This window comes from Ochlerotatus camptorhynchus, unplaced genomic scaffold (genome assembly GCF_037179485.1).
Source record: "Ochlerotatus camptorhynchus isolate MF236.1 unplaced genomic scaffold, CSIRO-AGI_Acam_v1.1 ptg000330l, whole genome shotgun sequence".
NCBI classification, from domain to species: domain Eukaryota; kingdom Metazoa; phylum Arthropoda; class Insecta; order Diptera; family Culicidae; genus Ochlerotatus; species Ochlerotatus camptorhynchus.
In genome coordinates this window covers 9,036,743-9,061,244 of record NW_027040818.1, presented here as the reverse complement: position 1 = coordinate 9,061,244, position 24,502 = coordinate 9,036,743, and the positions used below count along the sequence as shown (strand labels likewise).

The 24,502-nt window shown below is 41.4% G+C and overlaps 1 protein-coding gene across 1 annotated transcript in view; it reads right to left on the bottom strand.

Annotated features, from left to right (window-relative positions):
• Window positions 1–24,502, bottom strand: part of RhoGEF64C (Rho guanine nucleotide exchange factor at 64C) — a 670,047-nt gene that overhangs the window by 2,705 nt on the left and 642,840 nt on the right. The window contains exons 6-7 of the mRNA XM_065230356.1: window positions 9,978–12,844; window positions 9,514–9,912 (exon numbers count right to left, since the gene is read on the bottom strand). Of these exons, the coding sequence (XP_065086428.1) occupies window positions 9,514–9,912; window positions 9,978–12,844 (3,266 nt within the window). The remainder of the gene's footprint in view (window positions 1–9,513; window positions 9,913–9,977; window positions 12,845–24,502) is intronic.

Below are 24,502 nucleotides of genomic sequence, written 5' to 3'. Positions count from 1 at the left end.
GGAATGCCCAGCTGCTGCAGTTCTCAGTCGGTCGTATTCACCGTCTGCTCCGCAAGGGCAACTACGCCGAGCGCGTTGGAAAAATGGCCCTTTTCAGGGCCACAACATTATCAAGAAAGAGTTTAACGTACGTATGCGAGTATCTGACACCTCTGATATTTTCTGTTTTACTACATAAGCGTCCAACAAGGTCGCCCGTTCCATCATTGTCAACAACATCAGCCCAACAAAACGGCCCTTTTCAGGGCCACCAAACTTTCGCAAAAGAGTTATTAAGGAATATTCCTAAAATATAATATACACAATTAAGTACAACACATAACAGACGTTATCCAACGCCAACCCTGCACTCGTATCTAGTATACAACCCTTCTAACTTTTTTGTATCTCTTAAATTGGCCAATTTAGAGCTATTTCCTTGAATTGAGTTAGGGTGGCTCTAAAAAAATCAAAACACTTTTGCTGAGAAATTCGAAATAAGAAAACTAGAGCAAAATAACTGTTTTTTAGAGCCACCCTAACTCAATTCAAGAAAATAGTTTTAAATTGGCCAATTTAAGAGATACAAAAAAGTTGTTTAGAACAAAGTTGCTTGAAATTAGCTCAGCTATAACTTTGCCGAGAAATGTATACCTTAATAGATTCAAACAAAAAAGTTAGATTTTTGATTTTAATGATAAGACGAACCACCCTAGAATTCATTGTCATAAAAATAAGGCCCTAACTATAAGGAACAACTTTGTAGAAGAGACTTTTAGTCTAAAGTTTCAATTTCAGGCTCAAAGCATATCATTCCACCTAAATCGGCATTCTGGACCACTGTGTAATGGTACAATAAAGAATCATTCTTGGCAACACTTCCAACTCACGGTAAAATTGACGGGAATCCTGAACGAGCAAAGAATCATATTCCAATCTTGCTCAACATTCGAAGCCGCTAGCTTGATATGATACCGAGATATAGAGCTCTATTTGATTCTACTCGAACAGTGTTGCCATCTCACGGCAGAATTAAGAATCAGTGATGAAAATCCTGAATTCATGACTCATATTCCAATTTTGCTGAACATTGAAACGATACCGAAAAATTGAAATTTATTTGATTCTACTCGATCAATGTTGCCGACAGAATTGCTTGACATTCACAATAACTCTGGCTGGCTCTTGACCCATACTCCAACTTTTCTGAATACTTGAAATCAGTACCTTGGAATCATACTGAAAAATTGAGCTTCATTTGCTTCTACCCAAGCAGTGATGCCATCTAACGCTAGAAATATGTGTCTTTCATGGTCAACCTGGGTGGCTCGCCCACTCCAACTTTGCAGAACTTTTGTTACCGCTATCTTAAAACGAAACCGAAATATCGAGCTCTATTTGATTCTACTTGAGCAGTGTTGCCATCTTTCGGTATAATTTGAAGTCATTCATTGCAACCCTGACTGGCTCTTGACTGATTCTTCAACTCTCCTGAACACCCGAATTAGCTATCTTGTACCGAAACTGAGATATTGAGCTTTATTTGAGTCTACTCGAGCAGTGTTGCCATCTATCGGTATAATTTACAATAATTCACGGCAACAACGTTGGCTTGTACTCCAACTTTGCTGAACCGTCGAAGTCATTACCGTGAAATGATGCCGAGATAATGAGCTCTTTTCGATTTAAATCGTGCAGTGTTGCCGTCTAATGGTGGAAAACTGAATCATGCATGGCAACACTGACGAGCATTGAGCCGTTTTCCAACTTTACCGAATATATGGAAACGATATTTCGAGTCCTTTCATTTCATAAAAAAGTTCGACATCAGAAAAATTACGGAAATTTTTAAGGAGCAGAACTACAAGAACGTTCCTAAAATTCAGGGTTGATCCGAGAACATCAAGAATGTCTAGGGCTACGGGCAAATTTAAATCTGCATCTCAAAGGGTAAGTTCCGATCGCAATACGGTCCCATAGATTTCAGAATAATGCACTTCAGCGAATATCAAAGAGCTTCAGGGCAGTTCCATTACCTTCAGCAAGATTACAAGAACTTTACAGTTGTTGCCAATCAACATTTCAGTTTTACATTTAAAGATCTTCAGGGAAGCAACGTGAACTTCGAGGCAGCTTTGAAAATTTCAAGGCAGTGCCATGACTACCACGAAAATAGCGAGATCTTTAGGGAAGTTCCAACAACTTCGGGTAGATTTCTAGAACTTTAGGGCAGTGTCATTCATTTCAGGAGAATCTCGGTAACGTCCAAGAAGTTCCGAAAATAAAAGATTAGTCTAGAACACTTCAGGGAAGTTTAGTGAACTTCAGAAAAATTTCAGAAACTTCACAGAAGTTCACGGAAGTCCAGCGAGATCTTAAAGATATTTAGGTCATTTCCAGATCATCATCAGTAAATACCAGTATCAGTACGGATGAACCCAAGGATGCCTGTGAAAGACGCAACTGGACAGTTGCTCACCGACCCCACTGACCAGTTGAAACGTTGGTTTGAGCACTTTGAACAACTTCTCCAAGTTTCAACGGTCAACCAACCATCAACTTCTCGGCATGATCAACACTGAAGCTCCATCATTGCAGGAGATAGAAGCAGCCATCCGAAGTATGAAGTCCAACAAAGCCCCGGGGGTCGATCGCATCAGCAGAGATGCTCAAAGCTGACCCCATGCTATCCTCACAAATGTTGCATCAACTATTCGTCAATATCTGGGACACCACGACTTGATGCAGGGCGTCTTGGTAAAAGTCTCCAAGAAGGGGGATCCAACTCAAAGTTCTGCGTAAAGTTATCCGGATACCGGAGAAGATCGGCGCGACTCTCCGACGACAACAGGCAGAATTCCGTGCTGGAAGATCCTGTGTGGACCATATTGTCACGCTCCGCATCATCTTGGAGCAGGTCAATGAGTTCCAAGAGTCCCTGTACTTGGTATTCATTACCTACGAAAGATAATATCGTCAACCTCATCGAAGCGCAGTACGAGGCTTTCTCATGCAGAGTGTTGCACAACGGAGCTTTGTCTGACCCGATTCGGGAAATCGCGGGTGTGAGGCAAGGATGTATATTATCACCGCTACTGTTCCTCATCGTAATCGACGAGATCATGGTTGGAGCCGTTGACCGTGTAGCGAACCGTGGGTTGCTGTGCCATGGAGCATCTCAACGACTTCGATTTGGCTGATGATGTTGCGTTATTAGCACAACGGCGCTCTGTCATGCAGAGTAAGCTCGACGACCTTGTGGAATGCTCCACTGAAGCAGGTCTAACCGTCAACGTCAACAAGACCAAATCGTTGGATGTCAACACGGAAAACCGTTCCAATTTCACGGTAGCTGGGCAGGCAGTGGAGAAAGTCGAAAGCTTCCAATATCTTGGCAGCCAGATAGCGTCGGACGGCGGCACCAAGAGCGACATAGGTGCACGGATTAAGAAGGTGAGGGCTGCTTTTACCAGTTTTCCAAATGTTCGAAGAGCGAATCAGATCAGTCGACGCACCAAAATCCGAATTTTTAACTCGAACGTGAAGTCTGTGCTGTTCTACGCCAGTGAAGCATGGTGTGTATCAGCGCAGAACACTCAGAAGCTGCAAGTGTTTATCAACCGAAGCCTGCGGTACATAATTTGTGCCTGGTGGCCCCACATTTGGATCTCAAATTCCGAGCTTCATCGTTTGTGCCATCGCAAGCCGATAGAGACAGAAATTCGTGAACGGAAGTGGAGGTGGCTCGGCCACACACCTACGACAAGCAAGCACTGGACTGGAATCCAGCAGGATATCGCAACAGAGGCAGACCCAGAGGCTCGTGGCGGCGGAGCCTTAACAGTGAAATTAAGAACGTTGACCGAAATTTGACTTGGGCACAGGTCAAGGCCTATGCTAGTAATCGCCCAGGATGGAAATCTTTCACAAAGGCCCTTTGCACCCCTGGAGGTGCGCAGGATCGTTAAGTAAGTAATCACTAAATTTACGAGTACTTCAAGGAAGCTTCGTGAGCTTCAAGAAGTATTAGAGATCTTCAGGGCAGTCCCATTAACTTCACAAACATTGTTGGAATTTTGAGGAAGGTCTGAGGAACCATAAAAGAAATGACTATAATTTCAAGGAATTTTCATAAACTAACTGCTAACTAACTGAATAATTTTGAAAGGGGAGCTTATAGAACTTCAATCTGATTCCATTTGCTTCAGGAAAAGTGCAGAAACTTTTAAGAAGTTCTGAGAACTGAGAATTTCAGGAAAGTCAAGAGACCTTCAGAGATGTAAAGAGAACTTAAAGAAAATTGTGGATTCTAAGTACCTCCGAGAAGCAAGGTCTAGAGATTTTTGGGGAATTACTGAGATATTATAGGCGGTTCCAATAAGTTTACGGAAATTCCAAGAACTGCAGGAATTTCCAGACTTTCCGGGAAGTTTTAAACGTAAGCGTAAGTTCTCTAAGCAGAAGATCCGATGAATACAGAACAGTTCCATGACCTTTAGGAACATTTCGAGAGCCCTAAAAACTTTCCATGAATTTCAAGTTAGTCCAGAGATCGCCAGAGAGCTTAAGATAACTTTATTTAAAATTCTGGAATTTCAAAGAAGCCTAGAGAACATAAGGAAAGTTCAAAGGATGGTCAGGCTATTTCCATTTATTTCCGGACAGCACCAAGAACTTCGGTAGACTTCAGAAAATTTTCGGGATGCTCCGAAATCATTTAGAAAAATCAAAGTGTCATGGAGAATTATGAGATATTCCGAGAATTTAGGAAACTTCAGGAATATGCAGAGCAGTTCAGAAAACATTTGAATTTTTTAGGCAAAGTTCTATGAGCTTTTAAAACTTAAGGAAAACTACGAGAACTTCAAGGAATCCGAAGGAACTTCAATTCAATGCAATTGACTTCAGTTCAATCAGTTTGAAGGAAATTGCATTAACTTTAAAGAAGTTCCAGGAATCTCTGAGCTTCATTATTTTTGACGTAGGACTACGTCTACGATTTCTATATGGGGTACACTTTGTGAAAACCGAAAATGGAACATGTAGCAAAATTATGAAAGATTTTGAACGCTATTAACTCAGCTGCCCCTGGATCAATTTCAATAATTTTATCACCAATCGATTAGATATATTTCAACGCATCTGTTAAATTTTAGACTTTATCATTTGTCAAAATGTCACTATTGAAAATTGCACGAATGTGCAACTGTTGCTTTGATAATTAAAATTATCACCGATTGCCTGCGAAAAGCGATTTCCCTAACACGGATTTCAAAGTTGAATTCCATTCGGTCTCACCAAACGGTGTTTATTCAATCACCGCGTGGTGAGTGGTGGTGTTCTCCAGTACACAACAAAAAGCTCCCCGCAAGCAGCGAGCTGCAGCCCACATGAGCATCCATAGAAGGAGGAAGAAGCCGCACCGCTATTGATTGAAATCAGTAGCTCTTCATGAGTTGCTATGGAACATCTATGTCAAGCGCGTCATACTAAAGAGTATCAACAGAGTGAAACCCGCTCAAATTCCTATTCCTACACAAAACACAAGCTCCTGCTGCAGTTAACAAATAATATTTACTATATAAGACCACGTAGTCCTACGCCACCATTTTGCGTACCACCCCATAGGGTTGTCCCTTGTAGTTTTTTTTAAAGAATCATGAACATCAGGAAATTGTAAGTAGGTTCAAATGGAATTCCTTAGTTTCAAAAATAGCAGGAACCTCAGCGAAGATCAGTGAACTTCTGAAACGTTTGGAGATTTTCAGTAAGATTTATTACATGCAGGGAAGTTCCGAGCACTTCAAGGACGATCAGAGATTTTCAGAGCAGTTCCATTAATTTAAGGAAAATTGCAGGAAGTTTCATGGAGTTCCTAGGAGTTTTCCGAGAATTTAGAAAACTTCATGGATGTCCAGAGAAATTCTGGAAAAATTGGAATTTTTAGGCGAAGTTCCATAAGTTTTTAAATCTTATAGAAAGTTACTGGTTTTTCATGGAATAAATACCAAGGAACTTCAAGGCAATTAAATTAACATCAGGAAAATTACGAGGACTTTTAACATATATAGATAAATTGAGGGAAGTCTAGAGCACTTGAGGAAAGTCCAGAGATCTTTGTGGTAGTGTCAATAACATAAGAAAGGCACATTAAAAATCAGGAAAGTTGCTCTTTGGGAAATTTTAAAATGATGATGAATTTGTTTTCATAATTTTAGAAAAATTATGAGAACTAAAGTGAATATCTTAGAACGACATTTATTTTTTCGTTACATTTTCAGGTAAATTGCGGTGACTTTCAGAAGTTTAAAATTTTCAAATGAATTCCCTGGAAATTCCAGGGAATTCAATGAAATTATGGAAATGTGGGAACTTCATCGAATTTCAGAGAACGTCGGGAAAGATCAGGAACATGCGAAATATTTTAATTGTTGTTTTGAGAATTGAGAGAACGTAACGGAAGATCATTGCAAATCAAATAATTAAAAAAAAAATAGTGGGGCATTTTAAGAAGATCTCTGATTTTCAAGACGTCCAAAGAGTTTCAGAGATGTTTAAAAAGCTTGAATTTTTTTGAATACTTCACAGAAGTTCAGAGAACTCAGAAGAACGAGAATTACTAGAACTTTGGAGAAGTTCCGAGAATTTCAGGGAAGATCAGAGAACCTTAGGACAATTCCATGCATTTCAGGTAAATTCTAAAAAAAATCAAAGAAGTTTCTAGAACGTCATGGAAATTTTTAAGAATTCAGGGTGATCCAAGCATTCCAGAAAAAACCAAGAACTTCAAAGTCCAGAGAAGTTCAGAGAATTTTTTAAGATTTTCATGAATTTCAGAGAAATTCCAAAAAAATTAATAAAGTTTCTAGAATTTCATGGAAATTGTTAAGACATCAGGATGATCCTAGAATTCCTGAAAAAATCAGGAACCTCAAAGATGATAGATGGCCGTTTGGGAAATTGAGGTAAGTCCAGAGAAGTTCAGAGAAATTTTTAAGATTTGAGAAGTTCCGAGAACTTCAGGGAAGATCAGAGAACCTTAGGATAATTCCATGAATTTTAGGGAAATTCCTAAAAATTAAAGAAGTTTCTAGAACTTCATGGAAATGGTTAAGACATCAGGATGATCCTATAATTCCTGAAAAAATCAGGAACCTCAAAGATGGCCGTTTGGAAAATTGAGCTAAGTCCAGAGAAGTTCAGAGAAATTTTCAAGATTTGAGAAGTTTCGAGAACTTTTGGGAAGATCAGAGAACCTTAGGACATTTCCATGAATTTTAGGGAAAAAAATTAAAGAAAATTCTAAAACTTCATGAACATTTTTAAGACTCCAGGATGATCCAAGAATTCCTGAAAAAAATCAGGAATTTCAAAGATGATACATGACCGTTTGGGAAATTGAGGTAAGACCAGAGAAGTTCAGAGAAATTTTCAAGATTTGGGAAGTTCCGAGTACTTCAGGGAAGATCAGAAAACCTTAGGATAATTCCATGAATTTTAGGGAAATTCCTAAAAAATAAAGAAGTTTCTAGAACTTCATGGACATTTTTAAGACTCCAGGATGATCCAAGAATTCCTGAAAAAAATCAGGAACCTCAAAGATGATAGATGGCTGTTTGGGAAATTGAGGTAATTCCAGAGAAGTTCAGAGAAATTTTTAAGATTTGAGAAGTTCCGAGAACTTCAGGGAAGATCAGAGAACCTTAGGACAGTTCCATGAATTTCAGGGAAATTAAAAAAAAATTAAAGAAGTTTCAAGAACTTCATGAATATTTTTAAGACTTCAGGATGATCCTAGAATTCCTGAAAACATCAGGAACCTCAAAAATGATACATGACCGTTTGGAAAATTGAGGTAAGTCCAGAGAAATTCAGAGAAATTTTTAAGATTTGAGAAGTTCCGAGAACTTCAGGGAAGATCAGAGAACCTTAAGATAATTCCATAAATTTCAGGGAAATTCCAAAAAAATCAAAGAAGTTTCTAGAACTTTATGAAAATTTTTAAGACTTCAGGAACATTCAAGAATTCCAGAAAAAAATCAGGAACTTCAAAGATGATACAGGACTGTTTGGAAAATTGAGAGAAGTCCAGAGAAGTTCAGAGAAATTTTTAAGATTTGGGAAGTTTCGAGAACTTCAGGGAAGATCAGAGAACCTTAGGACAACTTCATGAATTTCAGGGGAAAAAAAATTAAGAAAATTCTAGAACTTCATGGAAATTGTTAAGGATTCTAGGATGATCCTAGAATTCCTGAAAAAAATCAGGAACCTCAAAGATGATACATGACCGTTTGGGAAATTGAGGGAAGTCCAGATGAGTTCTGAGATTTTTTTAAGATTTGGGAAGTTCCAAGAACTTCAAGGAAGATCAGAGAACCTTAAGATAAATCAAAGAGTTTTAGGGAAATTCCAAAAAAATTAAAGAAGTTTCTAGAACTTTATGGAAATGGTTAAGACATCAGAATGATTCTACAATTCCTGAAAAAAATCAGGAACCTCAAAGATGATAGATGGCCGTTTGGGAAATTGAGGTAAGTCCAGAGAAGTTCAGAGAAATTTTTAAGATTTGAGAAGTTCCGAGAGCTTCAGGGAAGATCAGAGAACCTTAGGAAAATTCCATGAATTTCAGGGAAATTCCAAAAAAATTAAAGAAGTTTCTAGAACTCCATGGACATTTTTAAGACTCCAGGACGATCCTAGAATTCCTGAAAAAAATCAGGAACTTCAAAGATGATACATGACCGTTTGGGAAATTGAGGTAAGTCCAGATAAGTTCTGGGACATTTTTAAGATTTAGGAAGTTCCGAGAACATCAGTGATGATCAGAAAACCTTAGAAAAATTTCATGAATTTCAGGGAAATTCCAAAAAAATTAAAGAAGCTTCTAGAATTTCATGGAAATTTTTAAGACGTCAGGATGATCCTAGAATTCCAGAAAAAAATCAGGAAATTCAACGATGACACATGACCGTTTGGAAAATTGAGGGAAGTCCAGAGAGGTTCAGATAAATTTTTAAAATTTTAAGGGAAGTACCGTGAGCATAAGTTTTTTAAACTTTGGTAGAACTTCGAAACATTTCCACTAACTTCCGGAAAATTGTGTAGCTTTTAAGAAGTTTGGAGGACTTCCAGTGAACTTCATGGAAGTCTAGAGAATGTAAGGGAATTTCGCAAATATTTATAGACTTTTATGGCAGTCACGTGAACTTCAGCACAGTCCCGAGAACTACGTCGCAGAAAGTTTTATGGCGAGCTGAATGCAGACAAGTTTTACTCATATCTTAGAGTAGATTTAAGTTTACTACATTGTACGTTCATGAAGATATACAAATTCTTAAATTATAAATAAGAGCACTTCTCAATGTAGGCGCATGGCTTTGAGGAGGACGGGCCGCACTCATCTTAGAAATCAGTGAGTAACCAGCTCGCAATTCCCCACATAAGCCGCAAAATTCTTCCATCCAATTTCCAACAAAATCATTTCAAAATCGTCTCCTTCCCAAACACGACGACATAACTCACACTTAAACTCACCTTTCCATTGGTCACCAGCAGGGCATTGATCGAGGTCAGCTTGATGGTGCGACTTTTCTTCCAATTGCCATCGTTCGGCTGCGTAAACAACAGCCTCCCTTCGATGGCAAACCGAACCTCCTCGGTGTTCCACTCCAGCACATCGATGGCAATCTTCCGCAGCTTGATGTTGATCATATCGAGCTCGCAGGACAATCGGCGTCCACCCGGGTTCGACGAGGATATCCTGCGCCAGAGCTTGGTCGGAACGTCCTTCGCTTCCCGATTCATGTGATTCAGATGCAGTTCGATCTTTTCCTGCGCTTGCTTCAGTTGCTCCTTGCCTTCCAGGTGCGGGGGAGTGACCTTGAACAGACGGGCCAGCAGCAGCGGGTACTTGGTGACGCGCTGGACGGGTACCTAAAACAGGAAAATCGATATTAAGCAACGTTTATCATTTGCCCACAACCAAACAGTTTTCAAACCATCAAAAACGAATTCAGATTCATCCGTCTCAGCACGGCGTTCTCCATCTGCGACACCCGCAGGAAGATCCGCAACAGTTCCTTCTCCTTCTCCAGGTTGGCCAGTAGCAGACTGGCACTTCCCTGACGGACGCAATAGCTCTCGAAAGCATGCAGCATCGGAGCCGCCTCCAGAAAGACCTTCCCCACGTTGACCGTCACCAGATCCTCGTCGCCCTGCTCGGTGGCAATGTCCAGTGCATCCCGCATACGCTCCGCCAGAAATTGATTGTTCTCGAGCAATTCTTCCACGTTCAAAAAGATTGCAGAGAGTTGATCTTGATTGAGCAGCCCGGCCACGAGCATCGGCTGGTAGAACTCCTCCAGGATGATCTGCAGATCGCGACCGTACTTTTCCTCCGTTTCGACGATTTCGGTGATGATCTCCTTGCGTTCGGCTCGCTTCTTCCCGCACTTGCGGCAGACCAGCGGAGCGTACATGACTCCGGATTCGGTGATTTGCGTTTCCACTGGACCGTCGCAGTCCTCGCACAGGTGAATGGGACTGATCTTGTCCATCAGGGATGAGGAAGGATGCTGCCACTTGCTGCGAGAAGTTTTACTAGTTTCCGATCCCACTCCGGAGTCGTTCCGTTCGATCTCCGAAGCTTTGCGCTGGGCAAGGCTCGCTGATAGGAGCGAGGTGTCTTCGCTGGAGTCGCTGATGTTGGACATGTGCGACAGGCGGCTGCTGATGTCGGATATTTGTCGCTGATGGTGTCGAAGGTCCGTGATGTTTTCGTCCTCTTCCTCTTCCAGGATGATGTCACTGGCATTGCCGAACTGGAAGCTGTACGCTTCTTCCTGAGCGATTCCACGCTCTCTTGCATCAACCAAGTAGGATAGGATGTCGTACTTGGATGCTCCTTCGAAGATCGATCTAGCATTGCGCTTTTCGCGGTCCAGATCGTCCACCATCGGTGGGGCAGTAAGCGGAAGAGGAGGCGGAATGTCACTAATCTCCTCATAGATAGGATCGCTGTTCAGCCGAATCGATTCGTAATGGTGATCATCTTCATTGGCCGTGCTGAGCTCGATCTCACTCAGCGTAGCATCCACCAACATCTGGTAGAACTTACTCCTGGACAAGTTGGCGTCGTCGTCCGTTGTCAGGTCACTGGAACAGCTTTGATAACAGTCGCTAAGATCTCCAGCAGGGTCAAATTCCATCAGCTCGTACGTTGCCGATCCATAGCTGTTTCCCGAGCTAATACTGCTGCGCTTGCTATCCTTTTCTAATTTCTTCGCCTCCATTTTGTTCCGTTCGTCCTGGATCTTGATCAGCGATTCCTCGATCATCTTGGACACATCGTCCTGGTCTTTGGTTCCACTCATGTCCAGCTGATTGCGACTATCCTTCAACCGAAGCAGTGAATTTTCGATCAGCTTCGTCACCAGATCGTAGTCCAGCCCTTCGGCCAGGTGACCCAACATCGGATCCTCCAGCAACTTCGTAATAAAGCTGTTCCGTTGAGCCTTAAGATGCGTTTCTACGTTCTTCTGGCGGCGAACCACTCCGTCACTACCGGAGGCATCCGGTACCTTGAGTTCGGCAGCTGCTTCCTTAACCTTGCCGCAGAAGTGCGGGACCAGATTGCGCTTGACCGCCTCGACCGGGTTGCGCAGGAGCATCTCGAAACTATCGCTACTATCTTTGGAATTTGCTTCGTTAGGAACTATCGAAATTGTGTCTCTTTCGTTGACTGGGGTCGAAGGTGATGATGATGATGGTGTTGATGTTGAGGGGTGCACTTCTGGCGTCACAGTTGGTGGTTGTTGATCATCCTCGTCGACGGAGCTCTCCGGTCCCGTTGAATCACGTAAACTGGACATTTTGCGATCAAAGTCCAAACTGATGAACGTCTTTCCGGTGGATCTCGTCAGAGTCGTTGGCTCGGCAGCTTCCACCGGGTTCATGACCGTTACAGATGTGGGTCCCCCGATCGGTATGATCGAGGTCGAGTTTGATCCGTTAAGAAAGGTGTTCTTCTGATTGTTCAACTCTTCCTGATAGGATCTGTTCGAGGCGGTCTTGTTACGAGGATGTTGCAGTGTCGATGTTGGTGAATTGACACTGATCGTAACCGTGTTGAATGATGTTTGAAGGATTCCTGGAGTTATGAATACGTCGTTGACGACTACGGATGACTGATACAGAGGTGTTTCATTGTCATCGTCCATGTTGACCGTAGAGTAGCAATCATCTCCGGTGATCAAAATCGAAGTCTTCTTCTGGCCCATAGACTCGTAGCTGCTGTCTTCGTCTTCGTGGCGAATCTCCAGTCGGTGGACGGCGTCCTTACTGAACGTCGGTGGAATGGGTGTTGACACCTGGACTACGGTCCTCGAAGCCGTTGAACTACGTCCACTGCTCCGCTCTGACCCGGAGCTCAAATCAAAGCAAAAATCCTCGTACACATTGGCGTCTACATTATCGGCGATCTTCCCTCGGATTTTCTCCACCATATCCGTATCGCTACTCGTGATCGACTGTTGATCGGGCGAAGACGATCCAGTTGAGCTGGCTGGAGGTGGTGGTGGCGGAGGTGGAACCCGTGGTCTCATCCTCCCATTGGTCAACGTACCACCGGAACTGCCAGTGGATGAGCTGTACGACGACGAAGACAGGGTTTCCTCGTCGAAAGCGGCCCTCGCGTCACCTCGCGCATGTTTTCCTCGCAAAGCCATGGTGTCGAGAAAGTTGGACTTATGTCGATGCTGCAGATCGCTGGCCCCGTTGAAGGAGGTCACCCGTGGTGGAGAGGTTCGTTCGCTGAAGCTTCGACGTAACGGTCCGGTTCGGCGACGCAAACTCCATGGTGACAGATCTGGAACGATGGAAAAAAAAAGAGTACGGTTTTAGAATAACTAGTTCAAGTTCAGTGGCGAATGGCAGGGGGCAATCAATCATTCAAGATGCCCAAGTGCGAGAAACGTGCGAGAAACGTGCGAGACGCGATGGCAATTTGTGGTGATTAGAGCTGTCCATCATTGGTGGCAGACTTTTTTCTGTCTCAGCCGATTTGCATTCGCGAGGAAGGTGACATATTGGTGAATGGGGTAAAAAATTAAGAAGCAGACATAAGTGTTGCTGGGCTGGGGAGTCAGTGCGATGCTACTAAGCTGATGCTGTCGGGTAAATGGAAGGTAATTTTTGCAGTCTTGAAGACTGCTTATTGCGTTTTGTGCTGTGAGGTGCAAAGCGTTCGTAGCAATAATTATAATAATAATAACAGATGCGATGAGCACATTTAACTTCGCTTTTCACTCTTCAGACAGCAGCTCAACCAACTGTCTTTTTCAGGACTAGGTGTTAATTCCAAGGCGAGGAGTTGGGGTGCTTCGAGGCAAGGATCGCCAGACCATCTCCTGTGTCCGTTGGTAGTTGGTATAAACAATGAAATTGTTCACAAGCTTTTGCCCACATTGCTGATTTATTGCGCTTAAATTTACATGAAACATCTTGTAAATTTACGCCAAATCAAGCGTTAACTACGTGTGCGCTAGGGTAGGTTAATAGGAACGAATAGGCATAACTGGTACATCTACCCTATACATATATCGACTTATTGGACACCGTTGACATTGAGTCAGCCGCTCAAACTATTTCCAATGTCTTGGCATATGTCATTGACAGACACGTTCCGAAAAAGATTCATCATCTTACGACCAATCCACCATGGCATACGAGCGAATTTCGTCGATTGGAATCCAGAAAGAGAGCCGCTCTTAAGAAATTCACCAAGCACCGCACACTATACCTTTAACGTCACTATGTTAGGATCAATCACGAATACAAACAAGTTGCGAAACGTGCTTTCTTCAGTATTGACGTGATTTGCAGAGAAAGCTTAAGTCACGTCCCAAGCAGTTTTGGAAGTTTGTCAACGAACAATGTCATGAAGCTGGTCTGCCGTCGTCTATGATACATAATGGTAACGGGGCCTCATCTACGCAAGATATCTGTCAGATGTTCTCTGAAAAATTTGCTAGTACCTTCACGGACGAGAGACTGAGGACGACCTTGTCCGACTGGCTGCCAGTTACGTACCGCTCTCTGGCCAAGCCATGAGCAGAATTGATATCAGTCCCGAGATGACTTCCTCTAAACTCAAGTACAATCCGGGTCCTGACGGAATTCCATCGGAGTTCATCTAAACGCACTTGGACAGTTTGTGGTCTCCACTGCTGCACGTTTCCAACGGTCCATGGACGTCGGCGTTTTCCCATCCTATTGGAAGCTAGCGCACATGTTTCCAGTACACAAGTAGGGCAACAAACAGGACGTTGGCTACTACCGTGGCATCACTTCGCTTAGTACTGTTGCTAAATTGTTCGAGCTCGTTGTTATGGAACCGTTACTTGCTCACTGTAAGCCGTATATTAGTAGGCATGGTTTCATGGCTGGTCGCTCCTCTGCCACTAACTTGCAGTGCCTTACTTCCTACATCTCGGATCGTGCTCAGACGGATGTCATTTATACTGAATTTGAATCACCGCATATCAACCGCAAAACTGGACAGGCTCGGTATCCACGGCTGCCTTTTGCAGTGGTTTCAGTCGTACCTCACCGATCGCTATCTTACTGTTGTCATTGGTGATCACCAGTCCCGTATGTTCGCTGCCACGTCCAGCATACCCCAGGGTAGTCACCTGGGACCACTGATTTTCCTGATTTACTTCAACGACGTGAATCTGGTAATTGAGGGACCATGATTAAACTCTTCCTTCGAATTCACTCAATTGAAGAATGTTGCTTCCTTCAACGTCTACTGAATGCTTTTGCTGATTGGTATTCTGAATCGTATGGAGGTTAACCCGTCCAACTGCTCGGTTATCTCTTTTTCGCGCAAGAAAGAGACTATTATGTTCAAGTATGTTTTGTTAGGCACTGAAATTGAGCGCGTCAGCCAAATTAAGGACCTAGGTGTGATTATGGATACACAAATTTCTTTCAAGCAGCACATCTCGTATGCCGTCGACAAAGCTTCCAGGCTTCTAGGGTTTATCTTCAGGATTGCCAAAGACTTCACGGATATCTACTGCCTTAAACCGTTGTACTGCTCCTTGCCTCGCTCCATATTAGAATACTGCTCGGTTGTCTGGACTCCTCACTACAACAACGGTGTCGAAAGAGTTGAGTCTGTTCAGCGACGGTTCCTGAGATATGCGATACGTAAACTGCCGTGGACGGATCCCTTCCGATTGCCAAGCTACGAAAGTCGTTTGCAACTGTTCCATCTGGAGCCCCTGTCGGTCTGGAGAGATACAGCAAGGCCATTGCTAATTGCAGATATTTTGCAAGAACGCACCGATTGCCCTGTTCTCCTTGAGCAAGTTGACATCAATGTTCAACCCCGAACCCTACGGAACATTTTAATGCTGCGCCTGCCCATACAGCGAACTAAGCATTTTGAGTGCAATCGGTGGTTTACAGAGACTCTTCAATAGGGACTCCGCACTGTTTGACTTTGACCTGACTCGACAGCTGCTTCGCTGGAGGTTTAGTTCGTTTTTTTCAAGATCAGTTTAGTTTGTCCAGTAATGTTCCTTTTTGTCATACTTGGACAAATTTTAAAAATCTTGATTCAATCACATTATCATAAAGATCATGATCAAAACATTTCAAAATCCTGCCTCTGCAAGAAGCCATCCAGATAGTTAACTATGAAAAAATATCGGCGGAGTAAACAAAATACAATTCGGCAGCAGGGATTCGTGCCTAAATTATCTTGCAACACTTGCCAGAAGCTAGTATCACAGACAAACAGACAAAACATTAATAATTTGTTCATCGAACAAGCATTTAACGGTCAATTTGAAAGTATCTCAGTTGGTAGTACTGCCACCTGTGGCGCGCATAGTAAATTCCCTTGCGTTTGACGTTTAATGGCTTAGCGACGATGTTTTACAATGAGAAATATCCAATGTGTTATGTCTGTTTGTCTGTGCTGGTATTTCACATGACTTTTATTTTTGATTCGACAACGAAGTTAAATTAATCAATAGAGTTACAATATTGTTTTTGATTCCAAGTTGAATTTGAGAAGCGCACGAAACATAAAGGTGATTAAATTGCTGTTCATTTGCAATACTCTTAAATTTAATCTAGCATGAATGAGAAATCCTCGGAAAAAAATCTAATGGGAATGTTCGATTGGCTCAGATTTTGACAGTTCATTTGGCTCAAAACATTCTCTTCGCCCATCTCTCCCTCTGAGTATTTCTACTAAATACTAGACCTGCACACTTAATTTATTTTGGATAATGTCGGCAATTTTTACCGAGATTTTCACAGTCGAGATCTCAGCAAAAGTGGCATTTGGTTGCTGAGTCTCGGAAAATGTTTTGCCGAGGGCTCGGCTGTGCAAATTTCGGCAAAGAATAGCCGAGAGGGCGAAAAAAAACTAAGTGTGTGGATAAACTTTCAAAATAAATTGGAACTAAAATAGGTTAAGGCTGCAATCCAATTCCCGATTTTTTCACGTTTTTTTTCCCGATTAGTCGACAATATGTTCAAAATTTGAATTAGAATTGACGATTGGATTGAAATTTTCAATTTTTTTTGTTCATTTATTTATTTGATAAGGCTCAATCGAATCAACTCTACAGAGCCGAGGATTCTTGTTCACTATACAAAACATCTTAAAATTATAGTCAAAAGGTACAACACAATAAACACTTTATCTTCCGCTATCCAAAAAGCCTCCTCTATCAGAATGGGAGCCGCTTCCAGTGGTTTCATTGTATGGCAGTATCGCCAACGGAGGCAGAGCGCTTCAATTGCAGCAATGGACGCAAAACGTGGTCAGCACTCACACACTCATCACGAAACGGTTGCTTTACAAAGTAGACGACGCATCGACCGAAAGAACTGCTTATGAAGAACAATGAGGAGGACCAGACAATGTTTGCTACCGAGTAAACAGCCGAGTGAACACATGAATTTTTCATGGCAGCTAAAATTTGAAAAAAAAATATTATTTTGGGGGAAAAATTAAGCTTTAGAGCAGTTTGACGCCAAATGCCAAATAGGAAAAATTTGGTTATCACGTTTATTCCTACCTAAAGGCCCACGTTGCCGGAAGCATTTCCAGGCGATGCACAGTGGGCAAAAGCTGACCCAGAATCTCACTCAGTTCGTGCCGCTGGTTCCAGGAGGTTTGAGATACCTATTCTTATGTGAAACAATCCGGGGAATCGAATTTGGCTGGTTTTAACCTGTGGAAACTGCTCCAGTTTCACCCGCTTCTTACCATTTTATGGTGAAATTATTATTTGGCTTTATATGTGATTGCCGGTTATCTACAGCAAACATAAATGCAAAATATTATATAAAAGGAAGCCAAGGACATCAATTAAAACCTATTTCAAACTGTGCAGTGTTAATAGCTAGCCCATTTCACCCCATTTTCCCCAAATTTGTTATTTATGGGTTGTTATCAACAGTTTGGAAAACTGCCTCTGTACTTTCTTCTTCTTTCCTTTATTTAACGTCGGTCTCTGTTCCGCAATCTAGTGCCAATCACCGACGGACATCGATTGCCATCCATTGACGACAATCGAATGTGCAGGAAAGCAGCTTCCACACCTGCGTAGGATATCGCACCCATTCAAACACACATGGGCCGGGACCAACGGCTTTACTTCCCTTCCGAAGAGATTTTTATGCCTCAGAAAAATCCCACTGACCTCGGCTGGGATTGACCCCAGACCCATTGGGGTGAGAAAGCAGTCACGCTCTCTGTACTTTCAGTTCGATTAGAAATGCCGTTTACACGGTAGAGTTTTTGAAAAATTTCATAGGACGCCATTTTGAAATATTTACAATGTTCAAAATGAATGATTTTCTGGAAAAATGTGAGTTATGGACAATGTATAACAAACTATTACGCAATGTTGCAAATCGGCAAAGGACGATTCAAATATTTTTTTGCTATTTTGCTTTATTTTCTTTTTGAAATATTTAACCCATTAACGTGCAAATTATTTAGCATTCATAATAAACACGTAATTTTTTCTGGAGCACTTAGATAAAGTCTTATAAAAGTTTTAACGATCTTTAAATTAAAATCTATGGTCCCAATTTTATTTAAAACACAGTGGGTCATATAAAGGGTGGAACGGTCAAAAATGTTTCAATCATGATTAAGTGCACACTGATTATGTTATTGTATAAATGATCAAACTTTATTTCTTTTTGAAGTTCAAAGACTAAAAATACAGGGAAATTATTTGATTAGGCTTCCGATTTTCCAAATATGAACTGACGGGCTATACGTTTCAAACCTTCCATCCGATTTTGTACCGCTGTTGTATCAACTAGTTGTCACGAAAATTTCGCTTTTCAGTCCAGTTCAGGTGCAAATCGCTTGCCAAACCAAGTATTTTTCGGAAACTTTGACAACTTTTTCTGCTTAAACTTATCTTGAACCTTTGCTTTTCCGGTAGCCATGTAAATTCTTGAGCTGCGAGCTGCTTGAGATCCGTCTTGACGTATCATCGTTCATTATAACGGAATCAAACTTCTGCCGTAATCAATCTGCGTGGGAATAATTTGGGTTTTGTTTCAGCGGGAGCAAAATTTTGATATGGTGTTCCAAAATTCAAATAGAAGCAACATTCCGTACATACAGACCTTCAAAGCGAGGGGTGTTCGAGTTGTTCAAATGCATCGACAAATTTGTAACCGTTCCACAAACCGGTGGAAATTAGCGATTTAAAATTGGCTCACTACTTGACTAGCCTATTAGTCCCAAGTAGAGATGGGCAATCCGCTCCCGAGCTGTTCTATAGACCCGATTCTTTAAAGTGAGCTGATGACCCACGGTTCATTTTTTAGGAACCGCAGTTCACCATTCAATCCATCACTCATAGTGGAACTTTTCAAAAATGGACAGCGTAAACCAAGACGCGCGCGCAATACAACATGTGTCCACTGATTGACAGCACCAACGGTAAAAGCAAACTTCCATTCGGCTGTTTGGGAGAGAGAGAGACATATGTAGGTACATGTGCTACACGATGGTTATTTTCTACTGGTATTATTGATGTACCGGGCTCTTGTTGCTGATGTTATTCTTCGAGCATATGTGCTCTCACCTCTCCTCCCATCATTCTCTGGGGGAGTGGAAGATCCGCACAAAAGCAAATAACCGAAAATCGAAATGCAGCTCTCCAGCTTATCAGCTCGACTCGAATGATTCACTGGGAGCTGTTTAGGATGACTACTCTCGGACCCGTTTTTTTCTCTCTCGATTCTTCACCATTCAGCTCCGGATCCGGCCATAATTTCTATAATTTCAATGTGAGCTGAAGAGCTGTTCAAAAGAATCGACTCCCTTGAGTGAGCTGGATAGGTTTGATCCACTCAGCCAGAAGAGCTGTTTTGCCCACCTCTAGTCCCAAGCAAATCGATTAACGTAACCCATTCTAGTCGAAATTCTAGTACTACACTATGTTTGTTTAAATTCGCTATGAAAGTTTGACAGATAAAATGAGGGGCTCGTGGATTTTCCTAGGTTATGAGGGGTGCATCGATTAGCTTGGGACCGAAGAGAGTACCAGAGCTGAGCCAAAAAGTTGTGTACGTTTCTTCGGGACCTTCTGGTCTTAGAGTTAGGGTTGATGCATATATTATGTCACGCTCTAAGGGGGGAGTGGCGGGGGGGGGGGATCTTAAATTTTGTGACAAGCAATTGATTAGGTATAGGAAAAACGTCACGATAGAGGGAAGTAAGTATATTTTTCCTCGATTTATCGTGACATAATTAATGCATGGGCCCTTACCTCTATGTTCATAAAACCTGTTTACAGCAATTACATTTTTGAGCGTGGTTCGATACATTTGTAGGTCATAAATTGATTCTAGTGGCTCTTTATTAACAACTTAGACACTTTGGGGGGATGGCGCGGGTTATTGTTAGTCCATACTAATATTGAATTATTGAATATTGAATAAAAAATAAAATTTTCGGAGCTAATACGGAGGCATACGGAACACTATGGTATCGAGTAATACACCATCAAATGCATTGGAAGTTAATCTTTGGGACCTTATCCATAGTAGTAGTCATGAAAATAATCTTTTAGTATTGTTGTGAAACTAAGTTAATATCGAGTTGTGGAGATTTGACTGTATTCCGTTCTTTAAATATTTGAATCTACATGGATAGGTTTCCTTTCTTAAATCTTGTAATTAGGAGAATAATAGTTCTTTTCTTGAATATATGAAATTAAAAAAAATGTGTTCGCCTTGATCTTGTTTTCCGTGCTGAGTACCAATGAGACCAACGCCTGGAAGGCAGCTCCCACATCTGGACCCTACCTATCGATCTATCAATTCATGGACCGTAGACCAACGGCTTTACTTCCTTTCCGAAAGAAGACGTGATCAAAGATTTTATGCCTCAGAAAATCCCGGTGCCGCCGTCTGGGATGAACCCGTGCCCTTTAAAGTGAGAGACAGTCACGCTTACAACTACACTACAGGCCAATTTAACTTCAACCATGAATCTATCTATTATTCTTTTATGCGTGGTTACATTCTTCAGCAGAGACGTAAAAAACACATTTCAAGCAACTTTGCTGAAGAAGAAGATCATGCTAGAAATATTTTTCTGCTTTGAACTAGGGTGCCTTTTTGTTTCAAATGTTCCGAAAATGTATAATTACCCCTTTGGCACTGGTACTGAGTACCACTACTACCGACGCCAGGGAGGCAGCTCCCACACCTGGACCCTACCTATCAACCCATCAACTCATGGACCGGGGACCAACGGCTTTACTTCCTTTCCGAAGGACCCAGGTAACAATTTGATGCTTAACAAGTGTTCAGTCTTAGTTTGAATAATTATTGTACATAGACCACGTTAACCTTTGTTCAGCTTTTAAACATCTAAATCTGGTGATTTTAATCAGCCGAAAGCTTAACAGTTAGGTAAATTATAAGCTTTTTGAGGCATTAAATAGCAGTCTTTTCCAACCCTTGTTCAGCCTTCTAGTTTTATTTAGAAAAAAAATAATAATAGAAGACCGCTTCATATCTTATATATTTTTATGGGACTAAAACAAGGTGCTGATCAATTGGATTTACATATTTATATTGTTATTATAAGTCTCAAAATTACCTTTGCATTTCGGGATTCGAACCTTCAGTCGTTGATTCACAGGCATCAATTAACCTACTGGACCACTTAAGCATATGTGTGGCAAAAGGTATGATCATTAACTAGAAACACGTCAAATTTAGGTTGAATAACAGCAACCGGAAGAGTATTGTACAGCAATGCAGAATTGTAAACAACAATTGGTGACAGTAAAACATTCCTCTCATTTTCAAGTGTGGTTAACACAATGTGGGCACAAGTGCGCGATGTATTTCGATGGTCATGTAGAAGTTATTTTAGTGCCATAGTTGAGTTATATATTTGGAATGCTGTCTGAAAATTCAATGCAATATAGTAGTTAAAACACAGAAATACAAATGTTAATACTTCGGGCGTCGTTGCAGCCCACTTTTACCAGGAGTTGTTCCTAACATCTCCTCTACTTTGTCTCTACTGCTGCCGCTGCTTGGGATTAGAAAGGTGAATTTAGAAGAACTAAAATGCCGAAAATGCAACGAGTGACCCTGACTACATTTAACAAATCAGGCTATCAAAATATTTGTAGTGCACTGCGGATTTGTGGAGTGGTGTTAAGCTAAAATAAAGCTTGTTCAATCTTTAGATCAGCTAACTTATTGAGGTTGAATTATGGGGATACAATTAGCTTAGTGCACTAAAAATCAACTATATATTCAGCCTGATGTTAAACAGCTTTGTACACCTTAAATCAACCAATAATCAGCGTTTGATCTTACTGTTCAGCTTGAATTTTTACATGGGGAAGGCATGATCAAAGATGTTATGCCTCAGAAAATCCCGGCGGCACCGACTAAGATTGAACCCAGACCCTTATCACTACACCACTGGTTCCACTGTCTCCAAGGTACAGTCAGGAATCCTTATTGCTGGCTCCTTATTGCCGGTATCCCTTATTGCCGGATCCTTATTGCCGGGCTATCCACGAATAAGGATACCCACAGCTTATTGGATTTTGATTAATAGGGGCTGTGGTGGATTTTCCATTTGTTTCAATACGCAGCGCTAGTGTGCATATGATCTTGCTATATAAGCTGTATCTCAAAATCCTGGCCATATAGAAAGTTACTGTCTTCAGCAAAGTTGTTCAGGTGATCATGTCCTTTTGTATGGTGTTCATATTACTTCAGAACTATTTCACTACGCAGCGCTAGTGTGCATGTGAACTTCCTATATAAACTGTATCTCGATAACCTGGCCATATAGAACGTTGCTGTCTCCAGCAAAGTTGTTCAGGTGACCAAGTCCTTTCGGATGGTGGTCAAATTATTTAAGAACTCTCTCGCTACGCGGTGCTAGTGTGCACATGAACTTCCTTAATATGTTATGTCTGGAAAGCTTGTCCATATAAGATGATGCTGTGCAATGTGAGGACACGAAACTGAATAGGGATGACGTGAAGAGAGGCTGTAAATCGATTTTGGACATCATTTTGAAATCCAAGATGGCGGTCATTGATTCAAGAAAAACTATCAAATCAAGCATAATTTTTCAAAAGGACGTATGTAACATTTTACATCAAATGAGAAAAATGGGGTAGCAATATTCAGACTATATTATTAAACCCTATTTAAAAGTGTTTTGTTATTTTTCACGATCTGTTGGTGCCAAAAGTTACATACAGGATTGAAGTGTATGATTATTATGAAAAATGCTGTGGTTTCTTATACATTAACAGCAATTTTGATAAAATTAAAAGATACACACTTTTGGTTCTGAACTTCCCACATACACCTTGACTGATTCGTCGTTATAGTACCTTGGTTGTTATATACACCTTGTGAGATGCGTCGATTTGACAGATCGTTTTACACTTGCGTCAGATACATCAGTTTTTATTTGGAAGCAGAAATACGTCGGTTTGCTAACTCTCACAAAGAAATTCGTCATTTTGAGGAACGGAGAAGGAGATCCTTAGTCAGGAGCAGGTTATCTGGAACAAGAGTATAACTGAGGATTAAAATAACGGGATCCAGTATCAGGTAGTGAGTTGTTCGACCTACACAAAGAAGTCTCGGACAAGACAATTTTCCTGTCACCTCAGAAAGTCCTGTCAGAAACAAACATGCAGAGCAGAAACGGGTTTCCTTCCGCTGCTGAAAGCGGAACAGCGAGCGCTGGTGTACGTGGAATCGAAGCTGTTTGAGACGGCAGCCAGGAAGACAACGACCGGCGAGACGAAACATTTTTTTTTTGTATGACCGTTTCGATTCGTTCGAAAACGAGACTAGGGGTGATCATCTTGGCGTGCGTACCGGTTTGAATTATATCTTTCAGGTTAGTCTAATGGAAATTATGCTGAACCACCATGGTCATGATGATGACAATTATCATGGTTGAAATATTATCTGTTTCATTGGAAGCAAAATGCACCGAAATCGTCACCATAGGAATTACTATCACGACGGGTTGGGCGCGTTTGGCGTTCAATAAAATGGATGATGTTGAATAGATTTAAGCTGCTAACGGAAATTTTCTCCGCAGGAAAAGTCAACCAACGAGAAGCATCATGGTTTATGTTCAGATCCTGTTCTGGGGGCATTTCATTTGCCGGCGAGTTTAGCGAAACGGTTTCAACTTCTTCGTAGTACTCGACGCTGAGAAATTGGGCCATAAACGCCGAAGAAACAGCAAACTGTTGTGACCCTGGTTGTGGATTGTCAAGCTGAGTGGCTGCGTCTAAAAAAAAATATTTTCAACTACGTTTTTATCATGAATATTGACAACAACATACCTAGCAGCAGCTGTATTGCAACAAAATCCATTTTGAATTTATTTGGAAGCAACGACGCAACTGCTGTTTCAAATTTTCGATTTTCATTTGCACACGTGACGTTTCACTGTTAGCGTATCTGCGGTTTGCGTGTTATTTTCAATTTTTGACAGTTGCGTCATATTGACGGCAATAGGGTGTATCTAAAGCTTTTTGAAAACATTGAAAGAAGAACACATAGGGCGGTAATTGAAATTATTTTTTCTTCAATGATTAAGTTTTTAAACTTTGTTTCGCAATTACTAAATAGTAAAGCATGAAATTTACAACCGGATAGAGGGAAAAACTCGATTTGTTTATTTTTGTGACTTAAGTCCTTTTGAAAAGTTATGCTTGAAATACCCTACAATATGGATATTTTCGGAAAGGGACCGACGTGTAGAGTCTGGAAATCGATGCCAGACGCCATTTTGAAACCCAAGATGGCGGCCATCAGTTCAAGAAAAACTGTCAAATACGCTACGATATGGGTATTTTCGGGAAGGGGATGACGTGTAGAGTCTGGAAATCGATGCCAGACACCATTTTGAAATCCAAGATGGTGGCCATCAGTTCAAGAAAATCTGTCA